At 47.1% G+C, this 17,883-nt stretch overlaps 1 protein-coding gene across 1 annotated transcript in view; it reads left to right on the top strand.

Annotated features, from left to right (window-relative positions):
* The window catches only part of LAMC1 (laminin subunit gamma 1), a 62,452-nt gene that overhangs the window by 34,944 nt on the left and 9,625 nt on the right, over positions 1-17,883 (top strand). Inside the window, exons 2-17 of the mRNA XM_084291002.1 lie at positions 3,467-3,771; positions 5,740-5,870; positions 6,843-7,009; positions 8,619-8,807; positions 10,763-10,880; positions 10,994-11,092; positions 11,197-11,333; positions 12,130-12,252; positions 12,342-12,531; positions 12,807-12,919; positions 14,214-14,435; positions 14,527-14,715; positions 16,174-16,419; positions 16,509-16,662; positions 17,116-17,258; positions 17,669-17,847. Of these exons, the coding sequence (XP_084147128.1) occupies positions 3,467-3,771; positions 5,740-5,870; positions 6,843-7,009; positions 8,619-8,807; positions 10,763-10,880; positions 10,994-11,092; positions 11,197-11,333; positions 12,130-12,252; positions 12,342-12,531; positions 12,807-12,919; positions 14,214-14,435; positions 14,527-14,715; positions 16,174-16,419; positions 16,509-16,662; positions 17,116-17,258; positions 17,669-17,847 (2,705 nt within the window). The remainder of the gene's footprint in view (positions 1-3,466; positions 3,772-5,739; positions 5,871-6,842; positions 7,010-8,618; positions 8,808-10,762; positions 10,881-10,993; positions 11,093-11,196; positions 11,334-12,129; positions 12,253-12,341; positions 12,532-12,806; positions 12,920-14,213; positions 14,436-14,526; positions 14,716-16,173; positions 16,420-16,508; positions 16,663-17,115; positions 17,259-17,668; positions 17,848-17,883) is intronic.

Below are 17,883 nucleotides of genomic sequence, written 5' to 3'. Positions count from 1 at the left end.
GGTTTTCAGCATAGTATGTGTCCTGCTAGACCTTGGGATGCAGAAGTGGGAGATGACCCTGCTGACATCCATCAGCTTGCCTGGAGGTTGTGGCCAGCTTGACAACACGGTCAGGTTGCTGGGGGTAGTGTTTAGCAGCTTTCGGCACAGGGAACATCTCTGACACCATCTTCGCCCCCTCTCCCCCTTCACCACACAGGCTTGCTAAAATCTGGAACTGAAGTGCTTCCTTGAAGGCTTATCCGTGTGCCTGCTTTAAGAGACTGCTCGTATGTGAGACCAAGTGGACCAAACCATGATTAAAAAAATGATCAACGTCTAGGAACAGAAGAGCAATAACTTCTTGTCTTCCAAATTAAACGTTTAGAACTGCCTTTCACCTAGTTATTGCTGTTGCCATGTCTCAGGGTAATAGTAGCATGTATTTATTCAGCCCTGCAAGACTCGAAGGCAACCTGGAAGGCTTAGCTTTGCTAGCAAAAAGGCTCTGCAACCTTGAAGAGCCCTGCTAGTGGCCAGGCTGCTAAGCACAGCTTTTGCACTCAGTATAAACAGGGGGAAAACGTATTTCAACACTGTCAGCTGTCTTGGGTAAACGCTATTGTTCCAGCAGTATTTACCCGTGGCGAGCTGATACAGTGCTGGAGCACAGCCCTGCTGCGTGCACTAACTGCATTCCTGTGTCACGCCATCAGCAAGGCCTCTCAAGGAGTTCCAGTGCCAGCTGAAATGAATTTATTTTCACCTGGGCAAACCCGTGCAGTTTCCAGTGTGTTTTTGTTGGCCCATGGTGTAAAACTGCAGGCGGAGAAGGGGAGGGTTCTTTCCATTTAGCATGGGAGATTTCTGTGGAAAAATGGTTTTGTGCTGCCGAGAGTGCATTCTGCACGTGTTGTACCTTTAGCTTAGCTGTTTTTTGTTTTGTTTTGTTTTGCAGGGATCTGTAGGAGACCTGATTGGGGAACAGAGCTATAATCTAGTAGTAGAGAAGGGGAAAAAAAACGGGGTTGTTTGCGTGCTGTGGAGGTGGCATGGTTGTTTTTGTTGGGACAGCCCTGCAAACCTGACAATCTGTTTCTTTTTTTTGGGACATGCAGGCTGTGAGCTGCCCTTCCTGCTAGAGCATTTTGTGTTTGCAGAGTGTAAGCACAAGCCCGCTTCTCCTCTTCATTCGCTGGGTTCTTTCACCGCATTTCCTCCTTGAAGTCATCTTGATGAAGCCTGAACTTGGGTTTTGCTTCTATCTAGAGAGGCTGTCATAGCTGAAGAAAACCAAGCTATTTGTGCACGTCTGGCTATCGGTTTGTGTCTGTGCTTGCCTTGAAGTTCTGCTTACCTGCTCTTCACCTTTTAGCACTCCTTGCCTTCGGTGAGGGGTTGTTCTTGAGAAGAGACCACATAGCAGGAGAAATGGGAAGCCTGTGAGGGTCTGATTTAAACACCTGATATATGCTGCTTCCTCCTCGCTTTGTGCTGAGACTCATACAAAAAATGCTTCTAAATAGAAAGGGGTTGCTCATCTCCTGCTTGAACTGGGCAGCAATTGGAGGCTTATCCCAAGTTGTGTTATGATGTTGAGTGTTCACACTTAGAATTTCTGGCTTCTGTGGAATCAATTTGTCGTCAACAGTGTGATTGCTTCTCACTTGTTGCCTTCTGTGTGTGAGGAGCTCGTGTCAAGTGGCTTGACCCCAAACCAACAGTGAGCTGGTACTGAGCAAGAGCCACAGATCGTGAATATCTGGCTTCCAGTCTTGTGCTTCGGTCATCATCAGCTTGTACACTATATAAATAGTAGTGAGTCTTTTGTAGGAAGTGCCGGGGAGAGAGATTGTGTCTGTACAATGCCCCAGTTGTCTTCCACGGCATACCCTAAAATAGTCCTTCTGGTAGGCAGGAGTATTGTCAGATTTAGCCTTTAAACATGAGCTTGGTCTTTTGTGTGTGTGTGTGTCCTTGCTACATGCCAGCATCAATTTGTCACGTGCTGTATGTACGTGTGTGTGCTGATGTGCTGAGTTCTGGATCCTTTAGCACGCTTTTCTTCCTGCTTCTGTGTTCCCAGTGGTCAGAAAGGACAGCGAGTCATCTGCACCGGCCATGCAGTGAGCGTGCCTAGCACGGACTGCTCCTGGTGTCCTGCACACGGGAGCTGCAGCCACCGACCCAAGCCTGACCACTTGGTGTCTCCAGCCCGAGTATCGTGTGTGCATCTTGCAGCCGGTGTGACCACAAGAAGGGGCTTCAGCACAACCCTGGGGCAAGGCTCCCACCTGCAGAGTGGCACCTGCAAACCCCACATCTCACGTAGAGATGGGGAGATAGAACATCTTGTCTGGAGTCACTCATTAACTCCAGTTCAAAGCCTACCTTGCATGAAGCTGAGCTGATTTAAGTCAGGCTAGGTATGGAAGGACTTCAATTGCAGGTGGATTTTCATTGCAGTCAGGTTTTTGCATATGTGCTTATAGGCGCACACTGTTCCCATTGCCTTGTGCTGCCTGGTTTGTTTTAACTTGTGCAGTGAACCACTCTTCAGCAGGTGCAAAGCCTTGTGTTAAACTTTAACACAGTGTAGTTAGCTTATTTTTACAAATTGAGGTTAAATCTGCATAACCTCCAGGCAGAGAGAGCCTGAGTCTTGATCAGTTGAAACTCTTCTGGTGGCATTTTTTTTGTAAGTGAAGAGCAGCGGCTGCTGCAGGCTGTGCTCCGAGCAGTGTTTTTCTCGGAGGTGGTGGGAGGGTAGAAGAGCGCGGCAGAGATGAAACTCCTGATGATTTGTCCTAGACAAACCTCTCCTTGTCCTTGCGTGCTCCCAGCTGCGTGCTGGTGGCTGTGCCTCTCACGTTTCCATACGGCTGTTGGCTGCCCGCGGCAAATCCAAAATCTAGCGTGCATTTAGCTCCGGGATGGGGTGATCGCCCGCAGCCTGCTGGCCAAGGTGCAGCAGTAACAGCCAGCACGCAGCTTGGCCAGTGCAACATGCCTGCTCCTGGTGCAGGAATGCCAAGGTGAAGAATGCAGCAATGTGAAGAGGCTAAAGGTTTTCTTGTGGGTGTGAAGCCCCTCATGGCTGGCTTAGTGCTCAGGGGTGGGCACTCAAGTCAGCAGAGAGAATCTCGACAGACACAAACTATTAATGTATCTGTTGTAATCTGTCATCCTTTGGGCATACGGACATTATCAGTGATGCCTGTAGAAATGAATTAGAGCTCACGAGCTGTGTGTTTGGTTGCACTGAAATCCATAGATCTGTTTATTTATCTACTCAGTCTTCCTGTTGACTTTCTCCATTGGTATCTTCACCTTGTCTTTGCTGGGAAATACAGTGCTGGTGCTACTGGGCACTGCTCATCCTACTGGATGGTCCTAGAGGAGATCTTCTAAACAGAACTGTGGTGCAGTCTCCTCAGTCTTTGTTTTAAGTTGAGTCTTTCTCATGACTTTCTCCTCTCACCCACAGGAAAGGCCTTCGACATCACATACGTGCGTCTGAAGTTCCACACCAGCCGGCCGGAGAGCTTTGCAATCTACAAACGCACCAGGGAAGATGGCCCGTGGGTGCCCTACCAGTACTACAGCGGGTCCTGTGAGAGCACCTATAACAAAGTCAATCGGGGTTTTATTCGGACTGGAGAGGATGAGCAGCAGGCACTCTGCACGGATGAGTTCAGTGACATCTCCCCTCTCACTGGGGGCAACGTGGCTTTCTCAACGCTGGAGGGGCGACCCAGTGCCTACAACTTTGACAACAGCCCTGTGCTACAGGTACGCGAGCGGGAGCATATCAGATGGTCTGGGCTGAGTTCTTTTGCTTAGCTGTCATGGGTGGCAGCTTTGTGTGAACTGTGGGCTGCACTTACAGCCCTTATTCAGCCTGAAGGACTGTTGGACAGGTAAGTTGGGTTGAACGATCCGAAGAAATGCATTTGAAGAAAGAGTAAACTCTAGACTTTATCAAAAGTAAGTTTATGGTAAAAACAACAACAACAACAAAAAAAAAATTAGTGGCATGAAAGATGACTTTTAAGAGGCTTAACGGAAATTATTGGACACTTACCTCTGCCAACTTAGAAGGCAGTTGTGTGCATCTTGCTGTTTCAAAAAGACCAGGAGATGGTAGTGCCTGTATCAGATTGATATTTGAGGCATTTGCATGTAGATTTTGAGCATGAAAGTTTAAGAAATGTGGTATTCTTCTAAACAATTAAAGGATTATTTGAAACTCTAACTTGTTCTATCTCGTGTGCTGTGGTGGGGGGAGCTTGGTTTTATCTACAGCATTTAGTTTCTCTTACAAAAGGCTTGGATAAGGGGTTTAGTGGGGGGTCTTTTGTTCTTACCATTCACAGCACTGGCTGGGTAGTGGTCTGGAGCATACCAGTAGCACCAGTTTATCCAGTTTACTCGCAATTTTCTCTGTGCTGCTTGATGACTTTTCCAGATTACATTGCAACAAAGAGCTCAAGCTGTGGAATTTGCCCCATCGGGGCTTGTCTCCTTCCTCTGGAGCTGTGACCGGCACGCCCTCGCGTCAGCCGTCCTTCCCTGTTCTCATAGATTAGCAAGAGCACACTGAGCTGTGGGCACCCAGCAGGTTCGGGGCTCGCCTGCCTCTGATCTGCAGCCAGAGGGCAGAAAAGCAGGGTCTAGTAAGGCTCAATTATATAAAGGAAAATAAAGATTAATGGAAAAGAGAAAAACACACAAAATGGAAAAGAGCCAATTTGGCCACCTTGTTCATGCAGCTAGACCTTGCTGTGAGCAGAGTCCGGTCATTAAGGGTGAACAGAGATCCCAAGTTAGTGGTACGATGCGTGATCTTCCCATAAACTCCCATAGGAATGGAGACCTGACCACTGGTTTCCTAAAATACATGCAAACCTCTGGCATTGCTTTTCAGAACTGAAGTCAGTGTGTGTTTTGTGCTCAGCATTTCCCTGTGTTTATGCCAGTGTTTGTAATTCAGCAAATCTTCTTATTGTGCTGGTTAATCAGCATCATTGCTGCAGTGCAGTTGTACATGCATGGATGTTTTTCCCATATTCTTTATGGTGTTTGAAGGAAAGAAGTATTGCAAAAGCTGTAACAAGAACAGTGTGGTGCTAATAGTAGTCACAGGCTGAAGATGACATGGAATTTGGGGACAAGCTACGTTTGCTGGCTGTTGCTGGAGGAGGGTAGGGTACTGTGCTGAAGATGCTGTGTAAATATTATGAAAAGCTCTTGTGTTGCGAGTCAGATCTGCCTGCCTGTTTTTCTTCCCACCCTCACTCATCTGTCTGTGTCTTTTTGTCTGGAGGTGTGTGGCTGCAGACGAGCATACCCTAAAGCTTTTTCCATTCTTGCTTTGCAAGAAAGCTGTTGTCAGCCGGTGAGGTATGTGAGGGCAGCACACAGGCCCCCCGCTCTGTTTGCTGAAGATGTTGCCCACGGCCTCCCGGCTGAGAGCAGCCAGCACCCGGGGAGGCACGGGGAAGGGGAGGCAGGGACAGGAGGGGTGTCTGGAAAACTTATCTGAACCAAGAGGATATGATGCGAGGCTTCCTGGGCAGGGACATGTGAGCCTCAGAGGTACAGAGGGGGAAATGATGAGGCAGGAGCGTGCTGACTGATGAATGACTGCTGGCGTGGCTTACTGAGTGTAAATACAGCTGCTAACGATACGGTGCTGACGTGCACTGGAGGGCTACGTCTGATGTGTATGTACTCTGATGGGATTTTTGTCTGCTCTAGGAATGGGTGACGGCTACTGACATCAGGGTGAGCCTCAACCGTCTGAACACCTTTGGAGATGAAGTTTTCAATGACCCCAAAGTTCTCAAGTCATATTACTATGCTATTTCTGATTTTGCCGTGGGTGGTAGGTGAGTAAACAACAAACCTATGTATTTGTTTGAAGCTTTTTGTCAGGATTACTGAAGTGCTTTAAAGTTTTTGATTATACTCACGTGGACCGTTAGGTTCCAGTCTTTATTGACTGTCCTAAGTCAAAAATGCAGTAGAATGCGTCTTGTGAAGCTTGCAAACACTACGTATTACCTATTGAGGCTATAAATTTCAGGGACATGCAGATTGAATATTTTATTTTCCTGATTAGATCAAATGTTAAGCAATCAGGGAAGGGGTACAAAAAGAGTGACAAGAATGTAAAATGAAAGGGAAAAAAACCTTTTTCTACCCAATGCTTTTTGTGGTTTTGCTTTACGTGTAGCCTAGAATAAAAGCAGAGATGTTGAGATTTTTGACATGCTACACCTAAATATTGGGGGACAAATCCTGCAAAGATCTGAAGCACTGTACAGTGCCGTGGTTCTCTGTGCCCTCTTCCTTTTGCTAAAGCATATTGCAAAATGCTTTAATCTTAACTTTCTGACAGTAAAATGTTTTCATAAAGAGAGTTGGGACCAATGGAGTGTCTCAGGTTGTTTGTAGAGAGCAGTCCTGAGACTGGGCTTTGGTATCAGTCACCTTGTGCTAATTTATTTCTTACCCTTACGAACGGTAGCATGTGGCCAGTGTGCGCATCTCTTCTTGGACTTTCATGAGAGAGATGCATACTAGTCTAAACCCAACATTTTTACTTCTCCTGCTCAGTTTATTCTACTTCAGTGTTGGACTTCAGAGGAGGCAGGTTAGCCTTCTTGCTCTTTAAATGCTTGCCTTGAGCATGCTACACCTGCTTGTTTCATAGTAACTGTGTTAGCAGTTTTGCCAGTCTTACACCTTCAAATATGTCTTGTCTCAGACTTTGAGATCTGGGCGTTGTTTTCTGGATTGCTCTGTGGGTGACCTGGATTGTTGAAGTTTAAATACCTGTTCCTTGTCTTGTTACCCAGATGCAAATGCAACGGTCATGCAAGTGAGTGCGTGAGGAATGAGCTTGGGAAGCTGGTCTGCAACTGCAAGCACAACACCTTTGGGGTCGACTGTGAAAAGTGCCTTCCTTTCTTCAATGACCGGCCGTGGAGGAGAGCGACAGCAGAGAGTGCCAATGAATGCTTGCGTATGTGTGAACATGCCTTGCACGGAAATTGCTCATGGTTTTGGTCCCCTGCCTCTGTTGTCGTGCTGGTCTTGCATGGTTTTAAGGCTCAGCTCCAGTTAGCCAGTGCTAAGGGTCTTGAATACAGTTTCCCCAGTGGTTTAGGAATACATGTCCAATAAACTGCTTGTAGGATTTGTGCTCTCAAGATGGAGATGCTTTAAATCCCTCTTAATGCCTCTGGAAGTATCTCAGGTTACAGAGAGCCTTCAGTGTGAGTTTAGATAATGTAATAATCTAAGTTCAAATGCCTGCCCACATTTTCAGAGGAAGAAGACCAGAGCTTCCCTTAGAGGCAGACCTTGAACTGGAACAACCAAATGCTGTATTTTATCTGGCATTTACACAGAATGTCCTGCTTGTTCTCTGATGAAGCGCATGGCTGCAGATGGGCTGTTACTGTTATCGTGTCAGCATTCAGATTCTCCTCAGGGATTTGCACACATAAGGCACTCTCAAAATGAGCTCAGATTCCTGTCCCAGAGTATAAGCTGATGAGAAAATAGAGCAAAGTCCATTTCCTTGTGCTACTCTGAGCACATCCCGGTCTTTTGAAGAATGTTGCCTTGGGTTTGTCATTCCTGTCCTGTAGGACCTTTCTGGAAGATTTGTACAAAGGGGTATCTCCTTTCTGGAGGATTGGAGTGACCTTTAGGAAAGATTTGCCACAAAAACTTACCAGCTTGTACTAGAAAAAAAGCCTGCATTTAGTATGCTGGAGTGTAAATGTCCTTTACAAAGCTCATTTGGTATTCTGACTTCCTCTTCCATTTGGATTATTGTTTTTTAGTTACTTGCAAACTGTTTCATCCAGTTTCAAGACTTGCAACAGTTCTGGGATGCAAATGTGAATCTCCAGGACCAAATTTTTCTCAGTTTTGTGTCGCAGACCAAAGCTCCTGCTAGTTTACTTTATGGGGAGCTTTTTCAGACAGAAAAGCTTTCTTCCTGTCTGACCTCTGTGTGTGCTGATAGTTCCCAGCTGTCTGGTGGAGACCTGTGGCTTCCCTTGACAGGCCACTGAAACCCAGCTCTCCTGCTCCCCAAACAGATGAAATCCATGATCTGCCTGCTCCCAGAGCAGAAACTCTTCGTGCAGCATGGGGTCAGCCCTTACTGATATCTTCTGGTGCTTGTTTGCACAGCTGAGATCAGCGTTGCTGTGTGGGAGGCAGCATGTTGGCTGGAAGTGGCAGCCTGGCCCGAGGGTGCGATGCCGGGTATCTTCCAGCCCTGCCTGTCCATGGTCTCGGGTGCTTGGTGGCACTGCCAGTCATTTCCCTCCCCTAGGGGATGGACGGGATGAAGTGCTCGAGGTCTGTGCTGACAGCTGGTGTAGCCATGTGCTGGTTTGGCACATCAAGCCCATTTCATCATTGCAGCCTTGTACCTGCAACTGCTGCAAAAACACATTTTTTTCTCTTTCTTCTCACTGCTGCACAAATGTTTCAGGATGGTTAAAGGTTCTTTCTCCAAGCTGAATATTCAGCTGTGTGTAGTGGGTCTTGTGACAGCTGGGCTCTGGATAGCCACACACACCCCACTCATGGATGATACCCTTTTTCTGCAGCTTGCGACTGCAATGGGAGGTCCCAAGAGTGCTACTTCGATCCCGAGCTGTACCGCTCAACAGGCCACGGTGGCCACTGCGTGGGCTGCCAGGATAACACTGATGGTGCCCACTGCGAGAGGTGCAGGGACAGCTTCTACCGCCTTGGGAGTGAGGAGGGATGTCTGCCCTGCAACTGCAACCCAGTTGGTAAGTAGAGGCAGCAAATATTTATGCACGGAAGTTCATGCAAGCTCTTCTCTGTTTTTCAGCTCTTGGCAAACTGTAGGGGTAAAAAGAGATTTTTTTTTTCTTTTGGCCTACACAGGAAATGTTTATTGGGTTGTATTATGGTTAAAATTATCCTTGGATCTAACTGGGGATGGGGTGGCAGGGGCAGATGGATCACCACTGCATCATTTCCTCCTTCAAATGTGCTCTAAAGTAGTTGTCTTTTTTTTTTTCACAACTGTGTATGTGTTACCCTGGACACACCCAGCACTGAAGTGCTCATTTAAATTCTTAATAAACAAGATTATGCGGGTGGATATTTCTGGAAGTTATTCATACTGAAGAATGGTAGAGAGCATTAGCAGCATCAATTTCTCCTACTGAGTATCTAAGCACTGTAAATATAAACTTCTGAAACCTTAAACACAAAAGGGGGTGAGAAAAAAACAAAGTTGACTCAAAATATGTAGTCAGACTCATTTTTTTTTTAAATGATTGGAAAAAATTCTGGCAGGAGAACCAACCTGTTGTAGCCAAGGGAACCACTTGACCTGTATGGAGCAATCCCATAACTACACCAGTCCCATGACAAATACGGGTGAAGGAAACAAAGGGTAACAGATAGTAAGATATGATGTTAGGTTCCAAAATAGAGTAGCTGGAATAAGTAATTGCTTGTGGCATGCCCTAAAAGCAGCCAGCAAGAGGTCTGGCAGGGTATGTCTCCTATCTAATTTGGTCAGAGAGTTGCACAGTTGTGAAACGTTTGACCAAGAAAGGCCTCTTTCTTCTCCCTCTGCTCTCCCTGGTTCTTGTGCCTGACCTTATTTTACGGCGTGTTTGTGCACAGGGTTTGTGTCAGGGAGTGGGAGAAGGAGTGAGGTGATGTCTCAGGTATTTAAGGATGAATTTCAAAGGGCATTATAACTTTAGCCATCAGCTTGTATGCCATGGCACACTGTCACCCCATGAGTATTTGAAGCCCCTGAATCAGTTTAGATGTTAGTTTTCCATCTGATTACTGTTTTTTCCTAAGTATTCAATAGTGGGACTGCAATGGATATTTAAACTCTGCATATGGTGAAGGCTTTGTGAGTTCTTCTCTCTGTTCTGTCTGACCTCATCATATCACAACTTTCTGCTTTGCTATAATCTTCCAGTGTGGATCAAAGTGGAAAGAAGCAACTATTCCTGTATTTTTATATACTTTTATTCTGGTAGTTAACTCTCACAATGCTGACAAATTGTAGTCTGCTGGCTGCATTGGTGCTTGGGAAAACAGTATTTTGTCTGCCTCAGATTAAAGAAACCTGTGCTACTGTTTGTGCAAGTCCCTTTCTACTTGTGAGGAGTACTTTTGAGGAATGTGTCCTGTCAAAAAAGATTTTTGCTATGGAATTTATTAAGGTTAATAGTGTCACATGCAGACTCTCTCTGAGGAGACAATTCAGTCTTTAAATTCAACTCGGGAGTCAATGGAGAAAATTGTAACATGAGGGGGAGAAGAGGTCAGAATATCTCCTGGCAACGGGTAAATGATAATTAGAAAGAACACAGGATTTAGGGTATAAAATCTCAGAAAGGATGTGTTGCAGGGAAAGAAAAGGCAGGGAATTAGGCAGGCAAAGACAGCATTGAGGACAGAAGAGGAATAAGGAGGAGCATGCAATGAAAGGGTAAAGGTACATATAAAAAGGGTAGTTGGAAAGAATACTTAAAGCTGACAACAGTTTTGTTTTTGGAAAAGTAGGTAAAGGTTTGTCTCTTTAGAGTTGCTATGGAAAAACAGGGACCTGTAAGGCATCACTCACCAGCTTGAAGCTATGCCTCAGACTTTTTCTTGTGTATCTTTCATGCTTCAAGAGCTGAAGAAAATCACGAGCTCATACAGTTCCGTGGGTCTGTTAAGGTCCCTGTCCCTTGATTCCCCACAGGCTCCCTCAGCACGCAGTGCGATAGCTACGGCCAGTGCAGCTGCAAACCTGGCGTGATGGGTGATAAATGTGACCGGTGCCAGCCAGGTTTCCACTCCCTCTCTGAGGCTGGGTGCAGGTAAGGGGGAACTGCTGCTCTTTGGTGGAGAAACCTCTGTCTAAAAGAAAAAGCAGATACATTTTCAGGGCTGTGCGGCTTTAATGAATTATCCTCTCTCTTGTCTCTCTCAGGCCCTGTTCTTGCAATCCTGCTGGTAGCACAGGTGAATGCAATGTCGAAACAGGACGATGTACTTGCAAGGACAATGTTGAAGGCTTCCACTGTGAGAGGTGAGTTTCTCTTCCTGTGGCTTTGTTTCAAGAATGAGAAATATTTGAGCTATGGCCTGGAGTAAACATCAAGGAAATTAATTCTTTTTCCATTGCATATGCAGATGCAAACCTGGGTTTTTCCATCTGGATCCCTCAAATCCAAGAGGCTGTACCCCCTGCTTCTGTTTTGGACACTCCTCAGTTTGCACCAATGCTGTTGGCTACAGCATCTACAGCATCACCTCCAGCTTCCAGTTCGGTAAAATTGAGTCTGTCTTTGTATCTCAGGTTGGGCTGTAGACCAAAGCATGAGAAGCGATTAAAATCGTGCTCTTTCCTCCCTGTGTGGGATAGCAAACTTTGGGCAGGCAGGTACAGGATCCCTTTCTCGGAAGTGCTGAGTTACTGAAGTCGATGGGAGCTTCCCCGTCTTCAGGTTGTTTGTTCAGTTGGGGTGGAAGGAATTCGCTGCTTTGGCCTCAGGCACCCACTGTGCTTAACGTACACCTCACGGTTTTAAGTAAGTGTTGTAAAATTTTATAACAGAGAGTATCTGAGAAGGGGCATTTTCTCAATTTTAGAGCCGAATGAGGAGTTTGAGAGTATTATAATCATTTTAGATCCTGGGTTAAATGGCTCTGAATAAAACAGGTGGGTTTCTGATGGATGTGTAAGCTGTGCACAAATCTTTTTTCATACAGTTTCCTGCATAGAAATGTTTTCATTCTGCATAGTCTAAAAAGAACATATTTTTAGTTAAAATTCCAATGGAGAACAGCTCTTATGAAGGCTGAAATTTGCATCAAGTCATAGATGACTTCAGGTTTTCCAGTTCTTTACTGAGGTCTTTAGAAATGAAGATGTTGAAAAGTATTTTTTATAGGGCTCAAAATTCAGAGGGTTCAGGTTAGCATTCCAATAACTGACTCAGGTCAGTTAGTACCAGTGTATAAAATGCAAATTAGTTATATATAAGCAGCTTGCAGTATAATGTGAGTAGTCTGTGCAAAGCTGCTCCTTCAAAGGGTGTTGATCCTTGTACATTTGGTTTTCAGGAGAGGATGAGTGGCGTGCTGAACAACGTGACGGCTCAGAAGTCCCCCTCCAGTGGAGTGCAGAGACCCAGGATATCTCTGTCATCTCAGACAGCTACTTCCCCATGTATTTTGTTGCACCACGTAGGTCATTCAAGAAGCGAGGTTTTCTGCACTGCCTGTGATCTTCCCATTCTCTATCCCCTGACTGTAAGGATTTCTTCCCATTTCAGGCAAGTTCTTGGGCAACCAAGTTTTGAGTTATGGTCAGAACCTGACCTTCTCCTTCCGTGTGGACAGACGAGACACACGCCTTTCTGCAGAGGACCTGGTGCTGGAAGGGGCTGGGCTGAGAGTGTCAGTGCCTCTCATTGCCCAGGGCAACTCCTACCCCAGTGAGAGCCCACTGACCTACACCTTCAGGTGAGTGTGGTCCCAGCCCAGCAAGAGGCTGGAGCAGCTGGGACCTAGCCTGCTGTGCACCCTGCCCTATCAGCTCTTGAGAACACAAACAGCATTAATTTAAGCTCGCAAGAGCAGTCTTATCAGGTTAATTTGAAGCTCCCTGTTCATCAGTGTTGCATAAACGTATGCAAAGTATGTGGCAATCACATACCATTGTTGGAAATGGTGCTTTAAAAGAGCACAGCTGTTAGTATCTGAAAGCTTTGCAAATGATACACAGTTCTTCTCCCTAGGCTCCATGAGGCCACCGATTACCCGTGGAGGCCTGCTCTGTCTGCGTTCGACTTTCAGAAGCTTCTCCACAATTTGACTGCCATCAAGATCCGTGGGACATACAGCGAGAGAAGTGAGTCACTGAGCAGAGCATCACAGAAAAGAGGGGCAGACAGACCCTTTTGTCCAGTGCTCTAGTTGTTTTATTACAAGACCCGGTCATAAATAGCTGTGGAGAGTTAATTTGGCAGAGCCATGTGGAATTGCTTTCCACCTGGCCTTGCAGTGCAAGAACTTCTCTCGGGCTTTCTGGAGAGGGGATGGGGAAGCAAAGTGCTGCCTGTGAGAGTCTCAAAATGAGCACTCATTACCTGCTGATGCTGCTCTGGGGAGCAGATGTGCTTCTAAATGTGGAGTTCTGCTGTGTTGTGCAGCCAGCGTCTTCCAGATTGGTGGTAATATGTAATGCAGAGTCCTGAAGGACACAGTAAGGGAGATGTAGGGAGTCTAGAATAATTTCTCCAGGAACAGTTAACTTCCCCTGTTTTCTAATCGTGCCTTGGCAGGACAAGTGTGGAGGACAAGGTATTGAAAGCACAGCATGTGCTGAACATGTTCAAAAGTACCCCATGACGAGGATTTATGAAAATCAGGCACTAATTAGGGGCAAAAATATTTGAATCTTTGGATACTGCCATGTGAAGGATTTTCTGAGTTTAAAAACAAGTATGTACAAAGGACAAATCTGCGTTTGGGGAAGATGAGGAAGCTGCAAGTGTTTTGAGTAGAGGTTGTTCATAAAGCAGAATGCAGGGTGGTGAAGAGGAGGGGGGCAAAGGTGTGGAGCAAGCTGTCCCTATGGCACCGTAGCTGTTGCTAATAACACAGAAGCTGGGGGCTCTGCTCAGTGCTTAAGAGCCACTATAGCAGTACAAGCATAGTGCTGTAACACACACTGGCTATTGTATTATTGTGTGTCCAGGCACAGTTCTGCTCCAGGGAAGGGGTGGGTTGGGGTGGGGGGGGAAGCTTTCAAATGCTGAAGAGTTTGCCCTGAGGCATGGTTTACAGACACTGCTTGAGGAAGGTGTATTTAAATTGCTGGAGAGATGGTCTGTCCTCCCTAGAAAGGCAGAAATTGTTTTTGGTATTTGATTTGGAAATGGAAACCGTATGCGTGTAAAGCATAACTTCTTTTAGCTGACAGTACTTGCTTGTACTCAGCATCCTCCTCTGGCTTGTTGTTCTCGACTTTCTAGCCCTGCACATGCCCTGTGTGAGCTATATTACATCTTTGCTCATCTATCTAAACTTCCCTGGAGGATTTTGCTTCTTGATTCACCTTATCAGCTGCAGACCTATCTCTTGTGCAGTTCTGATGCACTAGGTGAAATGCTGATGAAGTATTTCCCCTCTCTGGTTCTCAGGTGCTGGCCACCTGGATGATGTTACCATCACAAGTGCTCTCCCTGGGCCCGGCGTGCCTGCAGCATGGGTGGAGAGCTGCTCCTGTCCAGCAGGCTACGAGGGGCAGTTCTGTGAGCGCTGCTCCTCTGGGTACCGCCGAGAAACACCCGGTCTCGGGCCCTACAGCCCCTGCGTGCCTTGCACTTGCAACGGGCACAGCGAGACGTGTGATCCTGAGACAGGTAAGAAGGGGTGATGGGAAAGGGAGCAGCCAGGGGGCTGTTCTCCTTCCTGTGTTGGATGAAGAATAAAAAAATGTGTTCTCTGTTCCAGGTGTGTGCAACTGTAGGGATAACACAGCGGGGTCTCACTGTGAGAAGTGCAGCGATGGGTATTACGGGGATGCAACGGCAGGCACGGCCTCGGACTGCCAGCCCTGCCCGTGCCCTGGTGGCTCCAGCTGTGCCATCGTGCCCCGCACAAGGGAGGTTGTGTGCACCAGTTGCCAGGCTGGCACGACAGGTGAGTCCTTACCAGAAAGGGCTTTGTTCTACACCCCATGTGCCTGTGGACATGTCTTGTACCAGTTCTGCTGCTGTGACCCACAGTGAGTGGCACTGACAACTGCTGTGTCTCCAGGTTCAAATGCAATTTATTTCTCCCTTCTTCTAGACCTATTTTCTCTCTCTTGTAAGGCTCAGGGATGCAGAACTGTTCTTTGTGCCCTTCTCTTAAGATCAAAAGGGTAACAAAGATTTAATCTGTACAAAGCCCAGATGTTTCTCTGCTATGTATCTGAGCCATGCTAGCTTCTGGTACAGAGTCTAGTACACATAATTGTGTGGCATTGGGCTGAAAGTTTGATAGATCTAAAAGAGCCAGGAAGGATGGGTCAGACTGAAACAAAATTAGAAGATGAGCCTCCTATTTGTCAGCCAGAGGCACCTTGGGATGCTTGCAGCAAGAGCGCCAGTGTCCTGCATGGATAAAGTAGGAAGGCTGCGTTGACTCATGCATACCAATCGAAAAGTACAAGACCAAATTTATACTCAACAGTTCTAAAGAGAAATATGTGAACAGGTGCTGCTCTTTTTTCTTAATGATAAACCGTGAAGGCTGAGCATGTACTTGAGTTGTTAAGTGGAGCTTTTTGTTCTGCTTGCCAACAGCAAATAAGACGTAAAATGGTTGGCAGCCTCAGTGCTTCTCTGTTGATTTTATGCTTGGCATGAAAGAGTCCAAAGTACAGACTACCTGTAAATGCCTTAAATGCTTAGGAAAGCCCCTGATCAAGCACACAGACACACTATTTAGAGCAGCTCCTGGGAGTTGCCATGGGTGCCACCACTTTGTGAACTAAAGCAGAGCCTGGGGGCCTGAGTTCGAAGTCCCCTGCAGCTCAGGCATGAGTATGAGCTCAGCTTTACTTGTAGCTGACAGGGTCACACGAGGGTCCCTCTTGACTCCCATCTTTCTGTATGTGGTTGTGATGTGGTGGGAAAGGTGAAGGGAAAGATGGATGGTGTATGTAAGAGCTGCCAAAGAAACAGCTTTTAGCTGGCTGGCAATGATGTGTCTGCAATGAGCTTTGGGAACTGCTGGTTTGGATGCTTTGTGGCTGCCTGTGGAGGTTCAGCAGGTCTCCTTGGCCATGTGGCTTCCTGAAGCAGTGGTGTCCGGCTGAGTTCTACGTACTTGAATTCTTCAATTAACAACAAATTACAGCAAATATGGCTTGAGGTGATAGGAGGGAAGGGGGAAGCTGAAATAATTCATAACACAAAGTTCCAGTGAAAAAGGGTTAAATTTAGAGATAGAGAGGGATTCTTGTGTAGTCTTGTGCACCTTTCTGGTTCCTTCACAAGGAGAAAAAGGGAAGAAGCTGAGGAGTGTACTTCTTGGGGGGCTGCAGAAGGAGGCCAGGTGAGACTGCAGCAGTGGGCTCTCTGCTGTAGCACGTGTGCTTCTGTCCTGCCCCAGGCAAAAGATGCGAGCTGTGTGACGATGCCTATTTTGGGGACCCACTTGGTGAGAACGGCGCTGTGAGGCCTTGCCGCCTATGCCAGTGCAATGACAACATCGATCCTAACGCTGTGGGGAACTGCAACCGCCAGACAGGGGAGTGCCTCAAGTGCATCTACAACACAGCCGGCTTCTACTGCGACCGCTGCAAAGACGGCTTCTTCGGGAACCCCCTGGCCCCCAACCCTGCTGACAAGTGCCGGGGTAAGAGTCTTTTCCTCTTGCATTTAAAAGCAGTTTTGTCCCTTAGAACTGCCTTTGGGTGATGCTTCCCATTCTTTTTCTTTTTGCAGCATGTCACTGTAATCCCTATGGCACTGTGAATCAACAGACAAGCTGCAATCAAGTGACGGGGCAGTGCGAGTGCCTCTCGCATGTCACCGAGAGGGACTGCAGTGCTTGCGAGCCTGGCTTCTTCAACCTCCAGAGCGGACGTGGCTGTGAGAGGTAAGTCACCTTGGCATGGGGCAATGAGCCTGGTTTTGGAGGATCTGTGTTTAGCAGGTGGAGGAACGTGGTATTTCTCACAAGTAACTGGTGTTTTGTGTTGATGCTGCCAAGGGCAGGGAGGAGCAGGAGTTAAGGAGCAGCTCCGAAGGCTGTACAAAAAGCTTGACTTATAAATAGCTTTATAAATAGCTTTAAATCAGAGTTTTAAATAGAAACATGTCACGTGGCTGCGTGATCGTTGGTAGCCGGGGCTCGTGGGTTCCTTTTTTAGTGCAACCACCAAGTGACCTTGCATGGTTCAAAGGCTCAGTGCCTTGTCCCATATCTGCACTGCAAAGTCACTCCACTGGCATGGAAACTTCCAGCTGTGCTCACTAGGGCTCCTTCAGAGGTGCTTCACTCATGCCTGCTGTCTGTTGTCACCACCTAACCTGTGGCTGTGTCCTCCAGGTGTGACTGCCATGCACTGGGCTCCACCAACGGCCAGTGCGACATACGAACAGGGCAGTGCGAGTGCCAGCCTGGCGTCACCGGGCAGCGTTGTGACAGATGCGAGGCCAACCACTTCGGATTTGGCCCTGAAGGCTGCAAACGTAAGTGAGATTCCCTGCAAGTGGTCTCAGTTCACAGATCCAGTGTTGAGGAGCAACATACCTTGTAAACATAATTGCAAAAGAGTATGGTCCAAACTTTTCTCCTCATATCCCCACCTCTCAAGAGAGGGGGGGAAAAAAAAAAAAAGTGAAGTTGGTTACAATGCAATGGGGTAAGAAATTAAAATGTTTTGTGGAAGAGGCAATGGCAAAACTATTAATACAGTTTGACATGAAATGAGCTGTGTCCAGCTACACGGTGTGCCTTCCCATGTGTGGCAGCACTCTGCTGGGGAGCAGGGCTCTGTCTGTGTTTTGGTGGGTCCCCTGTTGGTTCGCAGGGAATGGTCTGTAGCTGTAGGGTATTTCTGCGTCCTCTCAGATCTGACTGAGGTTTGACTTCCCTGCAGCATGCGATTGTGACCCTGAGGGTTCACGTTCCCTGCAGTGCCGGGAGGACGGTCGCTGCGAGTGCAAGGAAGGCTTTGTGGGGACCCGCTGCGACCAGTGTGAGGAGAACTATTTCTACAACCGGTCGTGGCCAGGCTGTCAGGAATGTCCTGCATGTTACCGACTAGTGAAAGATAAGGTAAGGCCACGAATGTGACTGTTTGGTTTCCAGAGT

This window comes from Netta rufina (assembly GCF_964035555.1).
Source record: "Netta rufina genome assembly, chromosome: 8".
Lineage (NCBI taxonomy): Eukaryota > Metazoa > Chordata > Aves > Anseriformes > Anatidae > Netta > Netta rufina.
The sequence above is the reverse complement of the archived record's forward strand: the minus strand, read 5'-3'. Positions and strand labels throughout refer to the sequence as shown.